The 21,417-nt window shown below is 44.1% G+C and overlaps 1 protein-coding gene across 1 annotated transcript; it reads left to right on the forward strand.

Annotated features, from left to right (window-relative positions):
* Positions 1-11,718: 11,718 nt before the first annotated feature.
* Positions 11,719-12,471, forward strand: LOC141025745 (secreted RxLR effector protein 161-like). The gene has a single exon (XM_073501663.1). The coding sequence runs from the start codon at positions 11,719-11,721 to the stop codon at positions 12,469-12,471; it is 753 nt and encodes a 250-aa protein (XP_073357764.1).
* Positions 12,472-21,417: the final 8,946 nt, after the last annotated feature.

Below are 21,417 nucleotides of genomic sequence, written 5' to 3' on the forward strand. Positions count from 1 at the left end.
ACGAAGATGGGACATAGCCAAACTATATGATTTTGTAGGGATGAACTTTCTTTGGCCATGTTATTTTGAGAAGACATGCTTGCTTAGTTAGTATGCTTGAAGTACTATTATTTTTATGTCAATATTAAACTTTTATCTTGAATCTTTCAGATCTGAATATTCATGCCACAATAAAGAAAATTACATTGAGGAATATGCTAGGTAGCATTCCACATCAAAAAATTTGTTTTTATCGTTTACCTACTCGAGGACGAGCATGAATTAAGCTTGGGGTTGCTTGATACGTCTCCAACGTATCTAATTTTTTATTGTTCCATGCTATTACATTATCTATTTTGGATGTTTAATGCGCTTTATTATACACTTTTATATTATTTTTGGGACTAACCTACTAAACGGAGGCCCAGTCCAAATTGCTATTTTTTTGCCTATTTTAGTGTTTCGCAGAAAAGGAATATCAAACGGAATCCAAACGGAATGAAACCTTTGGGAGTGTTATTTTTGGAGCAAACGCAATCCAGGGGACTTGGAGTGGACGTCAAGAAAGAAGCGAGGAGGCCACGAGGCAGGGAGGCGCGCTTGCCCCCCTAGGCGCGCCCCCACCCTCGTGGGCCCCTCGCAGCTCCACCGACCTACTTCTTCCTCCTATATATACCCATATACCCTGAAAACATCTGAGAGCACCACGAAATCCTATTTCCACCGCCGCAACCTTCTGTACCCATGAGATCCCATCTTGGGGCCTTTTCCGGCGCTCCGCCGGAGGGGGAATCGATCACGGAGGGCTTCTACATCAACACCATAGCCTCTCCGATGATGTGTGAGTAGTTTACCTCAGACCTTCGGGTCCATAGTTATTAGCTAGATGGCTTCTTCTCTCTCTTTGGATCTCAATACAAAGTTCTCCTCGATTCTCTTGGAGATCTATTTGATGTAACTCTTTTTGTGGTGTGTTTGTCGATATCCGATGAACTGTGGGTTTATGATCAAGATTATCTATGAACAATATTTGAATCTCCTCTGAATTCTTTTATGTATGATTTGTTATCTTTGCAAGTCTCTTCGAATTATCAGTTTGGTTTGGCCTACTAGATTGATCTTTCTTGCAATGGGAGAAGTGCTTACCTTTGGGTTCAATCTTGCGGTGTTCGATCCCAGTGACAGAAGGGGAACCGATACGTATTGTATTGTTACCATCGAGGATAAAAAGATGGGGTTTATGTCATATTGCTTGAGTTTATCCCTCTACATCATGTCATCTTGCCTAATGCGTTCCTCTGTTCTTATGAGCTTAATACTCTTGATGCATGCTGGATAGCGGTCGATCTGTGGATTAATAGTAGTAGATGCAGAATCGTTTCGGTCTACTTGTTGCAGATGTGATGCCCATATACATGATCATGCCTAGATATTCCCATAATTATGCACTTTTCTATCAATTGCTCGTCAGTAATTTGTTCACCCACCGTAATACTTATGCTATCTTGAGAGAAGACACTAGTGAAACCTATGGCCCTTGGGTCTATTTTCCATCATATATGTTTCTGATCTACTTCATTTTGCAATCTTTACTTTCCGATCTATAAAATAAAAATACCAAAAATATTTATCTTATTATCTCTATCAGATCTCACTTTTTCAAGTGGCCGTGAAGGGATTGACAACCCCTTTATCCCGTTGGTTGCAAGGTTCTTATTTGTTTGTGTAGGTACGAGGGACTTGTGTGTGGCCTCCTACTGGATTGATACCTTGGTTCTCAAAACTAAGGGAAATACTTACGCTACTTTGCTGCATCACACTTTCCTCTTCAAGGGAAAACCAACGCTGTGCTCAAGAGGTAGCAAGGCCGCGCGCACACAGCCGAGAGGGTGGGCCCCTCTCAGGGGGGAGGGGGCACGGGGTGCCATCAGCGCCCGTGTTGCTGCCATATAAATTCCCCGAAATTCACGGGACCTGGCATGGCGTCTTCCCACGGCCCTTGGAGGCCGTGGTAAAAATCGAAGGCCATTTCAGATACGCCTTCATGGAGGCTTAGTGCAGACAAGACCTTGTCTGGCATGGATTTACCTTTCGAGCTAGGATGTGTCCCGTGTGCGAAGAGGGTGCGGGGCTAATACGTCTCTGTCGTATCTATAATTTTTTATAGTCTCATGCCAATATTCCATAACTTTTACATTCTTTTGGCAAAAATTTATATGATTTTTTTAGACTAACATATTGATCCAGTGCCAAGTGCTGGTTCCTGTTTTTTGCATGTTTTTTTTTCACAGAAAATTCATATCAAACGATGTCCAAACGCGATAAAATTTTACGGAGTTTTTTTGGAATGCATGTGTTTTTTTGGAGAAAGAATCAACGCGAGACAATGCTCGAGGGAGTTACAAGCTCAAACGGCGCTCTCTGTACCCTAGGGTGCACCGAGCAGACTCATGGCTACCCCGTATGTCGGTTGGAGGTGTCCTTCGGCCGCAAGGAAGCTAATATCTGGATAAAAATAATGTTAAAATTTCAGCTCAATCGGACTTACGGATCTCCAAGAGTATAAGAAATGGTGAAGGGCCAGAAACAAAAAAGCGAAACAGAAGAGAAACGAAGAGAGAGAGAGAGAGATCCAATCTCGGAGGGGCTCCTGCCCTTTGGGAGCCATGTCGGCCAAGGACCAGAGGGGAAATTCTCCTCCCATCTAGGGGGAGGCCAAGAAAGAAGAAAATGGAGGTGGGCTCTCTGCCCCTCTCTCCTGATGGTGGCTGATGTCGCTTGAAGCGGCGGTAGGTATTTCCCTCAGATATGAAACCAAGGTAATCGAACCAGTAGGAGAACCAAGCAACACAACGTAAACATCCTCTACACACAGATAACAAATCCTCGCAACCCGACGTGTAAAAGGGGTTGTCAATCCCTTCCGGTACGGCGCCTTAAGATAGGCAAAACGGACGTGAGATAAATTGTATTAGATTGATAGATCGAACGCCAAATAAAATAAATAAGAATAAACTGCAGCAAGGTATTTTTGTATTTTTGGTTTAATAGATCTGAAAATAAATGCAAAAGAAAAGTAGATCGCAAAGGCAAATATATGATAAAGAGACCCGGGGCCGTAGGTTTCACTAGTGGCTTCTCTCGAGGAAAATAGCAAACGGTGGGTGAACAAATTACTGTTGGGCAATTGATAGAACTTCAAATAATCATGACGAAATCCAGGCAATGATCATTACATAGGCATCACGTCCAAGATTAGTAGACCGACTCCTACCTGCATCTACCACTATTACTCCACACATCGCCCGCTATCCAGCATGCATCTAGTGTATTAAGTTCATGGAAAAACGGAGTAATGCAATAAGAACGATGACATGATGTAGACAAGATCTATCTATGTAGAGATAGACCCCATCGTTTTATCCTTAGTAGCAATAAGCACTTGGCACTATGTCAATAGGTTAGTACCTAAAAATGATATAAAATGACTATAAAATGATTATAAAACATCCAAGATTGATAATATAACAACATGGAACAATCAAAAATTATAGATACGTTGCATATGTATCAGTGGGGAAGCGCCCGCTGATAACCCACAAGCATAGGGGATCAATTGTAGCCCTTTTTGATAAGTAAGAGTGTCGAACCCAACGAGCAGCTAAAGGTAGAATTAATATTTCCTTCAAGTTCTATCGACCACCGATACAACTCTATGCATACTTAATGTTCACTTTACCTAGAACAAGAATAAAACTACTTTGTAGAAGTTATAAGGTAAGTTTGCAAGAATAAAACTAGAAGTACTTTGTGAGATAATAAAAATTATTTTGTTTTAGTAGCGAGATTTTTTGTAACACAAAGAGAAAGATTTTTCCCTAGGGAATTGGTAACTAGACCAATAATCATTTTTGCAATTTAATATGAGGGAGAGGCATGAGCTAACATACTTTTCGTACTTGGATCATATGAACTTGTGATTGGAACTCTAGAAAGTTCTGGAACTACTAAAAATCATTAAGGTAAAACCCAACCATAGCATTAAGTAACAAGTCAACTTTTCTCCCATACGCAACAACCCCCTTACTCAAGTTTGTGTTTCGATCAATCGTAAGAGAATTATGAACGTATTGCAACACCCTACAACGGTAATCCCACACGGTTGCGCGACATGGAGGGCACCATAGGACATCACCAAAATAAAACATACAACTCGAACCAATCACGATCATCAATCAACCCATAGGACAAAACGAATCTACTCAAACACCATAGGATGGCCATACATCATTGGGTAATAATATATAGCATGAATCACCTTGTTTAAGTAGAGATTACAGCGGGCAAAAGAGGTGTTACATCCCTGCATAGAGGGGAGAGAGTTGGTGTTGTCGGCGGCGAAGTTGTTGGTGTAGATCGCAGATATGTCTCCAACATATCTATAATTTAAGAGGTATTCATGCCATGTTTACAACAATTTTGTATGGTTTTGGTATGATTTGAATGGAACTAACCCAGATTGACGTTGTTTTCAGCAGAACTACCGTGGTGTTGTTTTTGTGCAGAAATAAAGGTTCTCGGGATGGGCTAAAAATTTACGATGATTTTTTATGGACCAAAAGAGACCCCCGAAGCTTCGAGGAAGGATCAGAGGCCTCACGAGGAAGCGACAAGCCTGGGAGGCATGCCCTCCACCCCAGGGCGCGCCGGCCAGGCTTGTCACTCCCTCGTGGCCCCCTGACGTGAAACCGATGCAAAAAATTCATTTACATTCCTAAACCCATGAAACTTAACCACTCTGTTAAGTTCTACAACTTTTATAGTTCACTTGATGTTTAATTATGCGCTATTGTGATGTTTAATCACTATATTAGTTATTATGACTTCTTTAATTCAGTTCTTTGTATTCAAATTGGAATGAACTTATGCAATATGGTGTTTAATAGTTTATGAATCTAGGAAGCAATGTCGACATCGCCTTCAGTCTTGGCAGACGCTTCATATGTGTTTGTGTTGGTGTTAAGGTAATAGTCATCTTCATCATGCTCTTCGCGGTGCAGTCTGTAGGAGATATGCCCTAGAGGCAGTAATAATAGTTATTTTGTATCTCCAAATTTTGTAATGAATGTTTAGCTTCCATGCTATAACTGCAATGATTCTCGAGTCTACAATATCCACGAGGCTCGAAGGAAAACTCATGTGCACGTGTGGTATACTAAACGGTAAAATATATTCCTAGTCTTGCCTCTAAGACTAGCTCATGTATTGCATGATGATCATGTTTTCCTAATCATGGGCATGTCTATGCTGGCAATTATGAGGGCACGATGTTGGTAGAACACTTGTGTTGAATCGACCCAATTTGATGTTATGCTATGAGATACATTCGCCACAAGTTAATGGTTAATAACACAGAGAAGTTAATGTTTGCATAATTCCTTAGACCATGAGAGTATCGAGTTCCTTCATGCTTGCTTCATGAACTTTGGGGCTTGTTAAACGTCATCCGTAAATGGGTGGCTATTACGACGGCTTACGGGTTCATGGAAAAGTATGGCAAGTAACTTAATAGCTCAAGATTGGGATTTGCTCCTCTGACAATGCAGAGATATCTCTGGGCCCTCTCGGTGTTACGGTATCCATCATCGTCTGGCCAGACACTTTGTGATTTGATCACGGGATGCCGGAACACGATAACGAGAAAAGAGAACAATACCGGTAACGAGGTAACTAGCATAGTGGACAAGTTGTTGATCCACGGGAATGCCAACATGTCTCACCTCGGGTGTTTGTGACATATCGCGAAGCAAAAGGAATAGCTCACTGCAACTGGAGGTTCACTCGAATATTTATTCGTGTGGGTATAGGGGTCAATATGGGTGTCCACGGCTCCGATGTTGATCATTGATCGGAAGGGGTTCTGGGTCATGTCTATACTTCCCCGAACCTATAGGGTCACACGCTTAAGGGTCATCTATCTGCTGAAGACTAGACAGGGAGTCTGAGAGAAAATCACCGAAAAAAATTTTGGACACCGGAATGGTTTCGGACAGCGGAATCGTACCGCAGAGAGAGGTCATCGGATAAGTTTCGATGATACCGAAAAGTTGTTTCGGGATATACCGTTAAGTCAAATTGGTTTCGGCACATGCCTGATAATTCTTGGAGGGTGCCAGAATCATTCTGGAAGCTTTTTGGAATTTTCTGAGATAAAAACCGGAAATGTTCCGGAGCTGCCGGAGCCACTTCAGATGCGTTTCGCAGATGAAAATCACTAAACCGGAATTGTTTCGGAACACGTTGAAAATTATTTTAGTGGGTACTGGAAATGTTCTAAGCCCACATAAATATTTTCAGTTCGAACGGACGCTGAAAAATGTCGTCGTGAATAGTGAAAGTGCTTTTTGGGATATTTTTGGAGAGCCACCTTTTTGGACTTGGTCAAAGTTCTAGAAGGAAGTGGCTTACAAGGTAAGGAACCCCATTTGGGGGGGGGCCTAGGGGTGGCCGGCCATGGGTGGTGGAGCTCCTTGGAGCTCCACATGGCATCCCATTTTGTCCTTAACACCCTCATGTGTGACCTAATGCATGGGGTTTTTTGGTAATTTGTGGAGGCACACTACCCCTTGGTTTTCCTATGAATAGAGGAGGTGAGGGCTGCCATCTCTTCATCCCTTACTCTCATACACATGCCATGCATTATCTGGCTTCTTCTCTCCCTCTCGCGAAAAGAGTTCCGTAGAGCCGTAAGGCTGTCTGGGTTCCGGCAGGAACTAGTTCTGGACGGCGAAGCCCTGCCGGATAGCTGACACCGTATGTGTGCAACCCCGTAGAGAGATTGTAGTTTCGATCTTTTGCCCGAGGGGCTGTTCGAGTGTCCTCCCGAAGGGCTGTCCGAGTCTCCATCCGAGTTTCGAGGGTCCTCCCGAAGGGCTGTCCGCGACATCGTCCGGGGGACTGTCCGACCGCCTCCCCAAGAGCTGTCCGGAGAGGGAGTACATCCTCGCGGTTGGGAGGTTGTAAATCCTAGCTGCGGGGATCTGCACCGACGATCTACACCGACTTTTCTTCCGCTGCGCTTCGAGTCGGTACGGATCAGATCAAACCTCGTATGCAGTCTCCATAGTGGTCCTAGGCGTGCTCGCTATACCGAAAATTTTCGTTTTCTGTTGCGTTCCCCTACAGTGGCATCAAGAGTCGTGCTACGCGTAGATGCATGTTTCGATCTAGAATACATGGAGATGTATGGGTATTGCATAAAATAATTAGGTAGTAGATGAGATCTATTGCTGAAGTTTATTTATGCGGGTGACAGATGAAATCTGTTACCCGAAGTTCTTGTTGCTTCCCTAGAATTTGCGTTTGCTCAATCTCGAGACAGCATGGTGGAATTTGACAAAGTTCTGGCAATCCGTGATCCTGATTGATCATGGAAGTGCTATCAGTTCTTTGGGTTCTGCCGTAGTCAAAAGAAAGATGAAATTCGCAAATGAAAGGGCATTGCAGATATGATCTGCACGGGGGTCATGCGTATGACGAAGTTTAGTATGGGGCTCGAGATTTAATTATCTCGTGTTTCATACACCCCGAGATGTTAATCTAGCAACTTGAATAATCATACTTGATGATAAAACGTTGGTAGCTGCGGTTTAAGTCAAAACCTTAGAAGCCACGTAAAATAAATTTTTGCATAAACCGATTAGAGGCGTCTAACTTGGTTTTGCAGGATGTGCATGTGATGTGGTATAGCAATGCTCATATTCAATTTGATTATGTATGAGATGACTATATGATGTAACTAACATGACCTGCGTGTCATGATTCTGCATGATGGCTGGAGCCATATGATTGCACTTTAATGACCTGCGTGTCAACCTTAAGTAATGCACTTATTTTATTAGCTATGGAGATAGCAATATTATCTGGTGCATCAACAAGGTGGTGGCAATCTTCGCGAAGGTGAACACCGACGCAAATGCCGAAGACGAAGAATTGAAAGACTTCTCTGTCAGAAAGGGCTATACCATATCATGCTAATTATGAATTGCCTGAGATGTTTATCCCCTATGATGCACCCTTCTTGATTGCGCGGTAGTCGCTTTTATTAGGGTGATCTCTCACTTAAAGATATCAAGTAGATAGTGTTCTCCCAAGTGTAGCACCGTCACGGCACCTATCTTTTCGGGGTGCGCCGTGTCACACGGGTACGAACGATTAGAGAAGTGTGAGGCGGGTGAGTTGAGACCTCGCAGCGAGATCACTTGGTTGTCTTGACGTTCAGGCATGACCGTCATGAGCTCGGAACACACGCATCGAAAGATGAACAAGAGTCACATAGTGATGTGATTGGCAAGTTGGCCTACCAGTTAAGATTTTCTTCATCAGTGGTGTTACACCAATGGCGAACAATCAAGACACGGATCTTGAATCACTCATAATCAATTTTGAGAGATATTGATTTGAGTGGGAGTGCATTTTGGAATAAAATGTTTATTCACTATTGCAAATTTCAATATAAACAAAGTCTAAGTGAAACTTGTGTTTTCGTTGTAGATCAAATGGCTCGCAACACCGCGTTCAACTTAGGCCCAATGTTAGAGAAAGAGAAGTTAGCTGCAACTGGAAACAACTATGCGGACTGGGTCCGCAACCTGAGGATTGTCCTCAGGAGCGCTAAGAAATTGTATGTGGTAGAGTATGATCTTCCAGCTAAACCCGCGGCAGAGGCCCCGAAAGATGTACAAAATGTCTGGGCCACTAAGGATGATGATCACAACTTAGTGCAGTGCCACATGCTAGCTTACATGAGTCCAGAGCTTCAAAAATGTTTTGAATTCCATAATCCCCTTGGTATGATCTGGGAATTGGATGCTCTGTACAGGGAAACCGCAAAGTCTGAACGATATGATATCATGAAGGCTTTGATGGATTGCAAGATGGCTGAGGGTACTTCAGTTGGCGAACACGTGGTCAAAATGATTGGCTATGCTAAAAGGCTTAAAACCCTGGAATTTCCACTTCCACCTGGCCATATGATGGACATGTTGCTTTCTTCACTCCCCCCGTCTTACGATGGTTTTTGTCATGAACTACAACATGATAGGGATGGAGAAGACACCGGAAGAAGTGCTCGCCGTGCTGAAAACTACAGAAGAAGGACTGCGGAAAAATCGCAAGCAAGTGTTGCTTGTGAATAAAACCACCAGTTTCAAAAAGAAGAAAGGCAAGCCAAAGAAGGGCAAGGGCACCGGTAAGACCTGCTCCCAAAGCAACTCTAAGGGCGGAGCCAAGAATGAAACTAAGTGCTTCTACTGCAAGGGCATAGGACACTGGAAGAGAAACTGCAAGAAGTATCTGGAAGATAAGAAGACCGGGAAAACCAGAAAGGTTATAATACAAGTTAATGTCATTGACGTTTTGCTTGCTAGCGAAAACTCTAAGTCTTGGGTATTTGATACCGGATCGGTTGCTCACATTTGCAACTCGATAGAGGGACTTCGGAAGGTGCGCAAGCTAGCAAATAATGAAGTCGTGATGCGCGTCGGGAACGGCGCTGGGATCGCTGCTCAAGCCATCGGCATTATGCCTCTACGTCTCCCTTCAGGATTTATCTTAGAACTAAGTAACTGTTATTTTGTTCCACTGTTGTGTAGAAACATTATCTCCGGATCATGTTTGGTACATGATGGGTATTCGTACAAGTCTGAGAACAATGGTTGTTCACTTTACTGTAAGTATATGTTTTATGGATTTGCACCCATTGTTGGGGGCCTTTTCATACTAAATCTTGAATGTGGAAATGATGTCTTTAACGTGAATGCTAAACGCCTTAAGAAGGCTGATACCACCACCACTTTCATGTGGCACTGTCGGCTTGGCCACATCGGTAAGAAACGCATGCAAAGACTCCATAAAAATGGAGTTTTACCGTCCCTTGATTTTGAATCATTTGACACATGTGAAGCTAGCCTGATGGAGAAAATGACCAAGACGCCGTTCACGGTTCATCCTGAACGGGCGGGTGAATTATTGGAAATAATACATAGTGATGTATGTGGTCCAATGAACACAGTCGCACGGGGTGGATATTTTTACTTCGTGACTTTTACTGATGATTTGAGTAGGTATGTCTATATCTACTTAATGAAGCATAAATCGGAAACCTTTGAAAAGTTCAAAGAATTTCAGAATGAGGTAGAAAATCATCATAACAAAAAGATTAAGTTTCTGCGGTCTGATCGCGGAGGCGAATATCTTAGTCATGAGTTTGGCCAACATCTGAGTGATCGTGGAATCGTTTCACAGCTTACGCCTCCCGGAACTCAACAGAGAAATGGAGTATCGGAACGACGTAACCGAACCTTGTTGGACATGGTAAGGTCAATGATGTCTCTTACAAATCTTCCGATATCTTTTTGGGGTCACGCACCACTTACTGCTGCTCACACACTAAACAAAGCACCGTCTAAATCTGTTGAGACGACGCCACATGAGATGTGGCACGGGAAGAAACCCGACCTGTCGTTTTTCAAAATTTGGGTTTGTGAAGCTTATGTAAAGTGTTTACAGCCAAGCAAACTTGATCCCAGACCAGACAAATGTTACTTTGTAGGTTATCCCAAGGAGAAAGTTGGGTATTCTTTCTACCACGCCTCCGAGAACAAAGTGTTTGTTGCAAAACATGGAGTCTTTCTTGAGAAAGAGTTTCTCACTAAAGAAGTGAGTGGGAGGACAGTACAACTTAATGAGATTATTGAATCTTCGGCAACCATTGAAATGGCTAAGGAACTGGAAGAAATTCCGCTAATTATCCCTACAACCAAGCCGGAAGTTGTCGCATGTGATGCGGAGACTTCAGACAATGTTGTAACTGAACCGCGCAGATCAGGTAGGGCTATCCAGCCACCTAAGTGGTTTCATAATGAAATCTTCATTCTTGAAGACGATGAACCTGCGCACTACAAGGAAGCAGTGGCGGGGCCCAGCTCAAAATAATGGCACAAAGCCATGAGATCCGAAATGGAATCCATGTACGAAAACCAAGTTTGGAACTTGGAAGAACTTCCAGAAGGCGTAAAGCCCATTGGTTGTAAATGGATTTTCAAAAGAAAGACGGACGCGGAGAGTAACATTACTATCCACAAAGCTAGACTTGTCGCGAAAGGGTTCACACAAGTTCCAGGAGTGGACTACGACGAGACTTTCTCGCCCGTAGCTATGCGTAGGTCTGTTCGGATATTACTAGCAATTGCTGCTTATTTCGATTATGAAATATGGCAGATGGATGTCATAACGGCTTTCCTAAATGGAAACCTCAAAGAGGATGTATACATGATACAGCCAGAAGGTTTTGTCGTTCATAAGGATGCTGGAAAGGTATGCAAACTTCAGAAAGCCATTTATGGTCTGAAGCAAGCGTCAAGGAGCTGGAACATTCGTTTTGATGAAGTGGTCAAAGAATTTGGCTTCATCAGGAATGACGAAGAATCTTGTGTTTACAAGAAGTTTAGTGGGAGCGCAAAAGCATTTCTAATCTTGTATGTGGATCACATATTATTGATTGGAAATGACGTGAATTTTCTTAGCGAAATAAAAGACTCATTGAAGAAAAGTTTTTCAATGAAAGACTTAGGCGAAGCGGCATATGTATTGGGCATCAGAATCTGTAGATATAGATCAAAACGCCTGATAGCGCTTAGCCAAAGCACGTACATTGACAAGGTGTTGAAAAGGTTCAGCATGGAGAACTCCAAGAAAGGCCTACTCCCCATGTCACCTGGCACAGTGCTTTGCAAGAATCAGAGTCCTCGGACTCTCGATGAGCGAGTGAAAATGAATGATGTTCCATATGCCTCGGGAGTTGGTTCTATTATGTATGCCATGCTATGTACAAGACCGGACGTTTCCTACGCGCTAAGTGTTAGCAGCCGGTACCAAAGTGATCCAGGGTTGGAACACTGGGCCGCAGTCAAGGGTATTCTTAAGTACCACAGAAGGACCAAGGATTTACTCTTTGTGTATGGAGGTGATGAAGAGCTCATTGTAAGTGGTTACACTGATGCAGGCTTCATGACTGACCCAGTTGACTTCAAATCTCAATCATGCTATGTTTTCATATTGAACGGCGGCGCAGTTGATTGGAAATGTTCCAAACAAAAGACTGTGGCGGATTCTTTGACGGAGGCGGAATATGTTGCTGCTTCAGAAGCCTCCAAGGAGACGGTATGGATCAAGCAATTTCTTGAAGACCTTGGTGTGGTTCCTAGTGCCCAGGACCCGGTGGAGATCTATTGTGATAATAGTGGCGCCGTGGCTCAGGCAAGGGAGCCAAGTTCGAACCATAAGACAAGACATATTCAACGCAAATATAAACTCATTCGACATCATGTCAAAGAGGGTTTAGTGAAAGTACGCAAAGTTCACACGGATCTGAATGTGTCAGACCCGATGACAAAGCCTCTACCACGAGCAAAGCATGAGCAGCCCGGATAGCCATTGGTGTTAGGGAAGCCATGTAACCAGATAGCCATTGGTGCTAGTGCAAGTGGGAGTCTGTAGGAGATATGCCCTAGAGGCAGTAATAATAGTTATTTTGTATCTCCAAATTTTGTAATGAATGTTTAGCTTCCATGCTATAACTGCAATGATTCTCGAGTCTACAATATCCACGAGGCTCGAAGGAAAACTCATGTGCACGTGTGGTATACTAAGCGGTAAAATATATTCCTTGTCTTGCCTCTAAGACTGGCTCATGTATTGCATGATGATCATGTTTTCCTAATCATGGGCATGTCTATGCTGGCAATTATGAGGGCACGATGTTGGTAGAACACTTGTGTTGAATCGACCCAATTTGATGTTATGCTATGAGATACATTCGCCACAAGTTAATGGTTAATAACACAGAGAAGTTAATGTTTGCATAATTCCTTAGACCATGAGAGTATCGAGTTCCTTCATGCTTGCTTCATGAACTTTGGGGCTTGTTAAACGTCATCCGTAAATGGGTGGCTATTACGACGGCTTACGGGTTCATGGAAAAGTATGGCAAGTAACTTAATAGCTCAAGATTGGGATTTGCTCCTCCGACAATGGAGAGATATCTCTGGGCCCTCTCGGTGTTACGGTATCCATCATCGTCTGGCCAGACACTTTGTGATTTGATCACGGGATGCCGGAACACGATAACGAGAAAAGAGAACAATACCGGTAACGAGGTAACTAGCATAGTGGACAAGTTGTTGATCCACGGGAATGCCAACATGTCTCACCTCGGGTGTTTGTGACATATCGCGAAGCAAAAGGAATAGCTCACTGCAACTGGAGGTTCACTCGAATATTTATTCGTGTGGGTATAGGGGTCAATATGGGTGTCCACGGCTCCGATGTTGATCATTGATCGGAAGGGGTTCTGGGTCATGTCTATACTTCACCGAACCTATAGGGTCACACGCTTAAGGGTCATCTATCTGCTGAAGACTAGACAGGGAGTCTGAGAGAAAATCACCGAAAAAAGTTTCGGACACCGGAATGGTTTCGGACAGCGGAATCGTACCGCAGAGAGAGGTCATCGGATAAGTTTCGATGATACCGAAAAGTTGTTTCGGGATATACCGTTAAGTCAAATTGGTTTCGGCACATGCCTGATAATTCTTGGAGGGTGCCAGAATCATTCTGGAAGCTTTTTGGAATTTTCTGAGATAAAAACCGGAAATGTTCCGGAGCTGCCGGTGCCACTTCAGATGCGTTTCGCAGATGAAAATCACTAAACCGGAATTGTTTCGGAACGCGTTGAAAATTATTTTAGTGGGTACTGGAAATGTTCTAAGCCCACATAAGTATTTTCAGTTCGAACGGACGCTGAAAAATGTCGTCGTGAATAGTGAAAGTGCTTTTTGGGATATTTTTGGAGAGCCACCTTTTTGGACTTGGTCAAAGTTCTAGAAGGAAGTGGCTTACAAGGGAAGGAACCCCATTTGGGGGGCCCCCTAGGGGTGGCCGGCCATGGGTGGTGGAGCTCCTTGGAGCTCCACATGGCATCCCATTTTGTCCTTAACACCCTCATGTGTGACCTAATGCATGGGGGTTTTTGGTAATTTGTGGAGGCACACTACCCCTTCGTTTTCCTATAAATAGAGGAGGTGAGGGCTGCCATCTCTTCATCCCTTGCTCTCATACACATGCCATGCATTATCTGGCTTCTTCTCTCCCTCCCACGAAAAGAGTTTCGTAGAGCCGTAAGGCTGTCTGGGTTCCGGCAGGAACTAGTCCTGGACGACGAAGCCCTGCCGGATAGCTGACCCCGTAGAGAGATTGTAGTTTCGATCTTTTGCCCGAGGGGCTGTTCGAGTGTCCTCCCGATAGGCTGTCCGAGTCTCCGTCCGAGTTTTGAAGGTCCTCCCGAAGGGCTGTCCGCGACATCGTCCGGGGGACTGTCCGACCGCCTCCCCAAGAGCTGTCCGGGGAGGGAGTACATCCTCGCGGTTGGGAGGTTGTAAATCCTAGCTGCGGGGACCTGCACCGACGATCTACACCGACTTTTCTTCCGCCGCGCTTCGAGTCGGTACGGATCAGATCAAACCTTGTATGCAGTCTCCATAGTGGTCCTGGGCGTGCTCGCTATACCGAAAATTTTCGTTTTCTGTTGCGTTCCCCTACACTGGCACTACTGCAGGTTGCTGCTAATGCGACACTACTATCAGAGACCCTTTGACGAAATTGTGTGTGATACATTAATCGCAAACGGTGGTGTAAAAACCATCAAAAAAAGGTGCAAAACGTTTGCGATGACGAATGCATAAAAATGGTTTAGATTTTAGTTGCGTGTGCGATGTAGGGCATACTGTTCAGTTCAATTAACTGTTTGCGATGTGGCAGAACAAAAGAAACGGGCAACCAGATAAAGGCGTGTGTGATATACAGCTTATCGTGCACTCGGATGAACTGTTGGTGATTGGGCAACACAACAGAAACAGTCAGCCAGATCAAGGTGTGTGCGATATACGGCGTAAGGTTCACTCGGATGAACTGTTTTCGATTAGGCAACACAACAGAAACGGTTCAATCAGATCAAGGTGTGTGCAATGGAGGGCATACAGTTCATTCCGATAAACTGTTTGTGTTGAGCCAAGAGAACAGAAACGTTTCACATAAACAAGATGTGTGTAATACGCGGCAAACATCCAATTACATAGGTGGCTAGTACACACATGACATTTCCACACACCAAAGTAAACTATTACATGCATAATTAACTAGGATAAATGATTATCTGATCATCATCTTCTTCTCGTGCTAGCTCAATGTTCCTCATATTCTAAGTTTACATTAATTGATGGCATTTTATGAACATGCCACCGTTTCCCGCCATTTCCTCACCGGTTTCCCGCCACCCTGCGATATTGCGCATAAACCTTTTCGAAGCTTGCCAACCCACGGAGGCAACAAGCGGAGCCTGTAGCACATCCACCTTTTCGAAACATGCGAACCCACCAAATCACCGCCTCTGCCATCAACCTCGTCGACGAGAAAAACGAGCAGGCGCCATGGCCCGTCGAGGCCGAGGCGCTCCCCGGTAACGAGATGGACGACGCCATGACGCGCGTCATCGCCAGGGTTGAGCAGGCCCCTGGCGCATGGCTCTTCAGTGCCGCGGATCAAGATAGGCAAGTCAGTGCCGAGAGGCTGCAGCTCGCCGCACAATATGATCGATGGGGCGCCGTAGAGCAAGCTAGGAGCATTTGCGCCGATAGGCTACGGCTCACCGCACGGCGAGACCGTTGGAGCGCTGCAGAGCGAGAGGTGTGGCGCGCCGCACAACAAGAGCGGATCCATCGGCGCTTGCCTGCTGTTGACAGGGCGTCGCAGCTGGGTACACGTCCCGTCAGTACCCCGATTCCTCGCCAGGAGTGGGCAGAGGCCCTCTGTGACGTACTTGCACCAGAGGCCGGCTGCGCCGTACTTCACCGGACGCCCGCCGCGCCGTTCGCATGGGTCGCGCCGTTCACCTTGTCCGCGGCCCGCTCGATGCGAACGCGCTGGTCGGTAGGCTCGATCTCCTCCTTAGCCCAGGTGTCCACCTAGGCGCAATAGAGGAACATGGCCGTTGCATCCTCGAGCTGGTGATCTCTGATGAAATTGCCAACTTGGATCTCGAGATCGCGCTCCAGATGAACCGCGAGCGTGTCGACTGCTTGGACGAACGCTTGCACGAGTTCATGCAGAGTCTAGAGCTACCGTAAGCAAGGGCTGCTGGTCATGGTCTCATAAACATGTTTTATTTGTTGAGTCGTTTCGATGTGGATAGCTATGTATTCACAGCAATCATAGTATTGCTCTGTTTCAATGTGTGTTCTCTGTTTTCCATTCTAATATGTTCTGTTTCAATGTGTGTATTACGCTTTCCATTCTGTATATGTGGATGATAACAACTAGATTCAAATTAGTATACAAAAATAGATAGAAAATGGAATTCATAATATATATATATATATTTATATTATTCATTAGTTCATCACATATACGTGATCATATTTAACTACTAGGTACAATGCATAAAATTGAAAACGAACAATACTAAAACTAATAATCCCTCCTGGAGCCAGTATTCCTGCAGCCCCTCGCCAGCAGCTCCCTGGTGCGCGGCGTCTTCCCAGTGCGGAGGCAGTACTCCGCCCCCTCCGCCTCGCAGCGCTTGACGTACCAATCTGCCTCTTGCTGGCGGACGAGCGCGAACGATCTTCCTAGTTCGTTGGGAGCCCACCGGAGCTCCTCGTCGGTGGCACGCTGGAGCTTATCGGCCCACCTCCATGCAGCGATGAGGCGCCCAGCGCTTTTGACCTTCCTCGCGAAGTACCGTCCTCGTACACCTCCTCCGCACGACGACGCGCCCACCCCCAAAGCTCCGCCGCCTTCTTTTTCCAGGAGACATCACGGGCTACACATGCCGCCTGGTACCTGGCTTCCTCATCTGCCATCTCCTTCTTGAAAGCCACTTGCCTGGCTTTCACAGCCGGCGGCAGCGACTTCCAAAGACAAAGATTGTACTGGCCCCAAAACCAATCCAAAGTTGGAGGGTCCGGCGCAACCTCGTCCTGCGGCGCGTAGGGTCCTCGTCGCTGCTATTCGAGTGAGCGTCCTCGGGGGGCAGCGACTCCTCGTCGGCACGTGGGCAGATCGGCAGCGTCATGGCAGATATATGAGAGAGAGAGGGGGGGGCGAGCGAGGGGAGGATGTAGATGAGAATGCAGGCGGGACGACGTGAGCAAGGTAGTATTTATTGGCGGCCGGAATCTAGATCGACGGGAATAGTACACACGCCGGTCGCCGGAATTTACTGTAGCTTGAATTACACAGGATTCCCGCAGCAAGATCCGTGTGTGAACTTAATAGTTGATACGTCTCCAACGTATCTATATTTTTTGATTGTTCCATGCTATTATATTATCTGTTTTGGATGTTTAATGGGCTTTAATATGCACTTTTATATTATTTTTGGGACTAACCTATTAACCGGAGGCCCAGCCAAAATTGTTGTTTTCTTGCCTATTTCAGTGTTTCGAAGAAAAGGAATATCAGACGGAGTCCAAATGGAATGAAACCTTCGGGAGAGTCATTTTTGGAACGGAAGCAATCCATGAGACTTGGAGTAGACGTCAGGGAAGCTTCGAGGAAGCCACGAGGCAGGGAGGCGTGCCCTACCCCCCTGGGCACGCCCACCACCCTCGTCGGCCCCTCGTGGCTCCCCTGACCGACTTCTTTCGCCTATATATGTCCATATACCCTAAAAACATTGAGGAGCACAATAGATCGGGAGTTCCGCCGCCGCAAGCCTCCAGAGCCACGAAAAACCAATCGGGACCCTGTTCCGGCACCCTGCCGGAGGGGGATCCCTCACCGGTGGCCATCTTCATCATCCCGGCGCTCTCCATGACGAGGAGGGAGTAGTTCACCCTCGGGGCTGAGGGTATGTACCAGTAGCTATGTGTTTGATCTCTCTCTCGTGTTCTTCATTTGGCACGATCTTGATGTATCGCGAGCTTTGCTATTATAGTTGGATCATATGATGTTTCTCCCCCTCTACTCTCTTGTAATGGATTGAGTTTTCCCTTTGAAGTTATCTTATCGGATTGAGTCTTTAAGGATTTGAGAACACTTGATGTATGTCTTGCATGTGCTTATCTGTGGTGATAATGGGATGTCACGTGATCTACTTGATGTATGTTTTGGTGATCAACCTGCAGGCTCAATGAACTTATGCATAGGGGTTGGCACACATTTTCGTCTTGACTCTCCGGTAGAAACTTTGGGGCACTCTTTGAAGTTCTTTGTGTTGGTTGAATAGATGAATCTGAGATTGTGTGATGCATATCGTATAATCATACCCACGGATACTTGAGGTGACATTGGAGTATCTAGGTGACATTAGGGTTTTGGTTGATTTGTGTCTTAAGGTGTTATTCTAGTACGAACTCTATGATAGATCGAACGGAAAGAATAGCTTCGTGTTATATTACTACGGACTCTTGAATAGATCGATCAGAAAGGATAACTTTGAGGTGGTTTGGTACCCTACAATAATCTCTTCGTTTGTTCTCCGCTATTAGTGACTTTGGAGTGACTCTTTGTTGCATGTTGAGGGGTAGTTATATGATCCAGTTATGTTATTATTGTTGAGAGAACTTGCACTAGTGAAAGTATGAACCTTAGACCTTGTTTCGAAGCATTGCAATACCGTTTACGCTCACTTTTACCACTTGTTACCTTGCCGTTTTTATATTTTCAGATTACAAATACTCATATCTATCATCCATATTGCACTTGTATCGCCATCTCTTCGCCGAACTAGTGCACCTATACAATTTACCATTGTATTGGGTGTGTTGGGGACACAAGAGACTCTTTGTTATTTGGTTGCAGGGTTGTTTGAGAGAGACCATCTTCATCCTATGCCTCCCACGGATTGATAAACCTTAGGCCATCCACTTGAGGGAAATTTGCTAATGTCCTACAAACCTCTGCACTTGGAGGCCCAACAACATCTACAAGGAGAAGGTTGCGTAGTAGACGTCAAGCTCTTTTCTGGCGCCGTTGCCGGGGAGGTGAGAGCTTGAAGGTATAAATCTTTAGATCTTGCAATCGAATCTTTTAGTTTCTTGTTTAATCACTAGAGTGCCAATCGTGTGTGGGCCGGTTGTCTTGCTAGATCTTTACATTTTCTTTTTTGAACACCTGATATTTACATCGTCTGATGATTATTTAACTCGCACACAAGTACAAAAAATATGATTTTTCAAACCATTATGGTTAGCCGTTGCATGTAGATGTAGTTCAAATTTGAATTACGATCATTAAATGGCTAGAAAATCACTTAAGTGTCTTTAAAAGGTCAATGACACCTAGAATTTTCCGAATTTTCACATGACAGTTGTAGTAGTGCACGTTAAACATAGAAAAAATTGAAGGCCGTAAGAGGAAGATATCTCCCGTTCGTCCTCAAATATGCATTATTCCCTCTTGGAACCACGGGCCTTCTAGTGAGTTGCTCCGGTTTGTGAGGGGTGTGTGTCCAAACTTTCGTCAAACTGGCCAATTTTTTACCACATCATCTTGGTGGCATGACATTATATCAAGCAAGGTTTCATGTTTTTCTGATCATTTTTAATTTTTTGGAATTAAAATTTCATGGCACTCCATGCATGTGTCCATGTCATAAGACAAATATGTTTGAAAATTCTTTCTAATTTACTGCACATGGCATTAACTCACACACAAGTACACAAATATGATTTTTCAAACCGATATGGTTAGCTGTTCCATGTAAATGTAGTTCAAATTTGAATTACGGTCATTAAATGGCTAGAAAATCACTTAAATGTCTTTAAAAGGTCAAATGACCCGTGAAATTTTCCAAATTTTCACATGAGAGTTGTATTAGTGCACGTTAAACGTAGAAAAAAATTTGAAGGCCGTAACAGGAAGATATCTCCCGTTCGTCATGAAACATGCATTGTTCCATCTCGGAACCACGAGCCTTCTAGTGAGTTGCTCCGGTTTGTGAGGGGGGTGTCCAAACTTTCGTCAAACAGGCCAATTTTTTTACCACATCATCTTGATGGCATGACATTACATCAAGCAAGGTGTCATGTGTTTCTGATCATTTTTTTAATTTTGGGAATTAAAATGCCATGGCACTCCATGCATGTTCCCATGCCATGAGACCAATATGTTTGAAAATTCCTTCTAATTTACTGCACAAGGAATTAACTCGCACACAAGTACACAAATATGATGTTTCAAACCGTTATGGTTAGCCGTTGCATGTAGATGTAGTTCAAATTTGAATTACGGTCATTAAATGTCTAGAAAATCACTAAATATCTTAAAAAGGTCAAATGACTCTCAAATTTTCTAAATTTTCACATGACAGTTGTAGTAGTGCACGTTAATAAACATAGAAAAAAATTGAAGACCGCAAGATGAAGATATCTCCCGTTCGTGCTCAAATATACAATATTCCCTCTTGGAACCAAGAGCCTTATAGTGAGTTGCTCCGGTTTGTGAGGGGTGTCTGTCCAAACTTTCGTCAAACTGGCCAATTTTTTACCACATCATCTTGGCGGCATGACATTATATCAAGCAAGGTTTCATGTTTTTCTGATCATTTTTAGTTTTTTGCAATTAACATGCCATGCACTCCATGCATGTGTCCATGTCGTAAGACCAATATGTTTGAAAATCCCTTCTAATTTACTGCACATGGCATTAACTCGCACACAAGTACACAAATATGATTTTTCAAACCGTTATTGTTAGTTGTTGCATGTAGATGTAGTTCAAATTTGAATTACGGTCATTAAATGGCTAGAAAATCACTTAAATATCTTTAAAAGGTCAAATGACCCGTGAAATTTTCCAAATTTTCACATGAGAGTTGTATTAGTGCACGTTAAACGTAGATAAAAATTTGAAGGCCGTAAGAGGAAGATATCTCCCGTTCGTCATGAAACATGCATTGTTCCATCTCGGAACCACGAGCCTTCTAGTGAGTTGCTCCCGTTTGTGAGGGAGTGTCAAAACATTCATCAAACAGGCCAATTTTTTTACCACATCATCTTGATGGCATGACATTACATCAAGCAAGGTTTCATGTTTTTCTGATCATTTTTTTGGAATTTAAATGCCATGGCACTCCATGCATGTGTCCATGCCGTGAAACCAATATCTTTGAATATTCTTTCTAATTTACTGCACATGGAATTAACTCGCAGACAAGTACACAAATATGATTTTTTTTAAACCATTATGGTTAGCTGTTGCGTGTAGATGTAGTTCAAATTTGAATTATGGTCATTAAATGGCTAGAAAATCACTTAAATATCTTTAAATGGTCAAATGACCCCTGAAATTTTCCAAATTTTCACATGACAGATGTATTAG

This window comes from Aegilops tauschii, chromosome 6, assembly GCF_002575655.3.
Source record: "Aegilops tauschii subsp. strangulata cultivar AL8/78 chromosome 6, Aet v6.0, whole genome shotgun sequence".
In the NCBI taxonomy this organism is placed as follows: domain Eukaryota; kingdom Viridiplantae; phylum Streptophyta; class Magnoliopsida; order Poales; family Poaceae; genus Aegilops; species Aegilops tauschii.

Coding starts and splice junctions, on each gene's coding strand:
- LOC141025745 (XM_073501663.1), top strand. CDS start 11,719: ATGGAGAACTCCAAGAAAGGCCTACTCCCCATGTCACCTGGCACAGTG.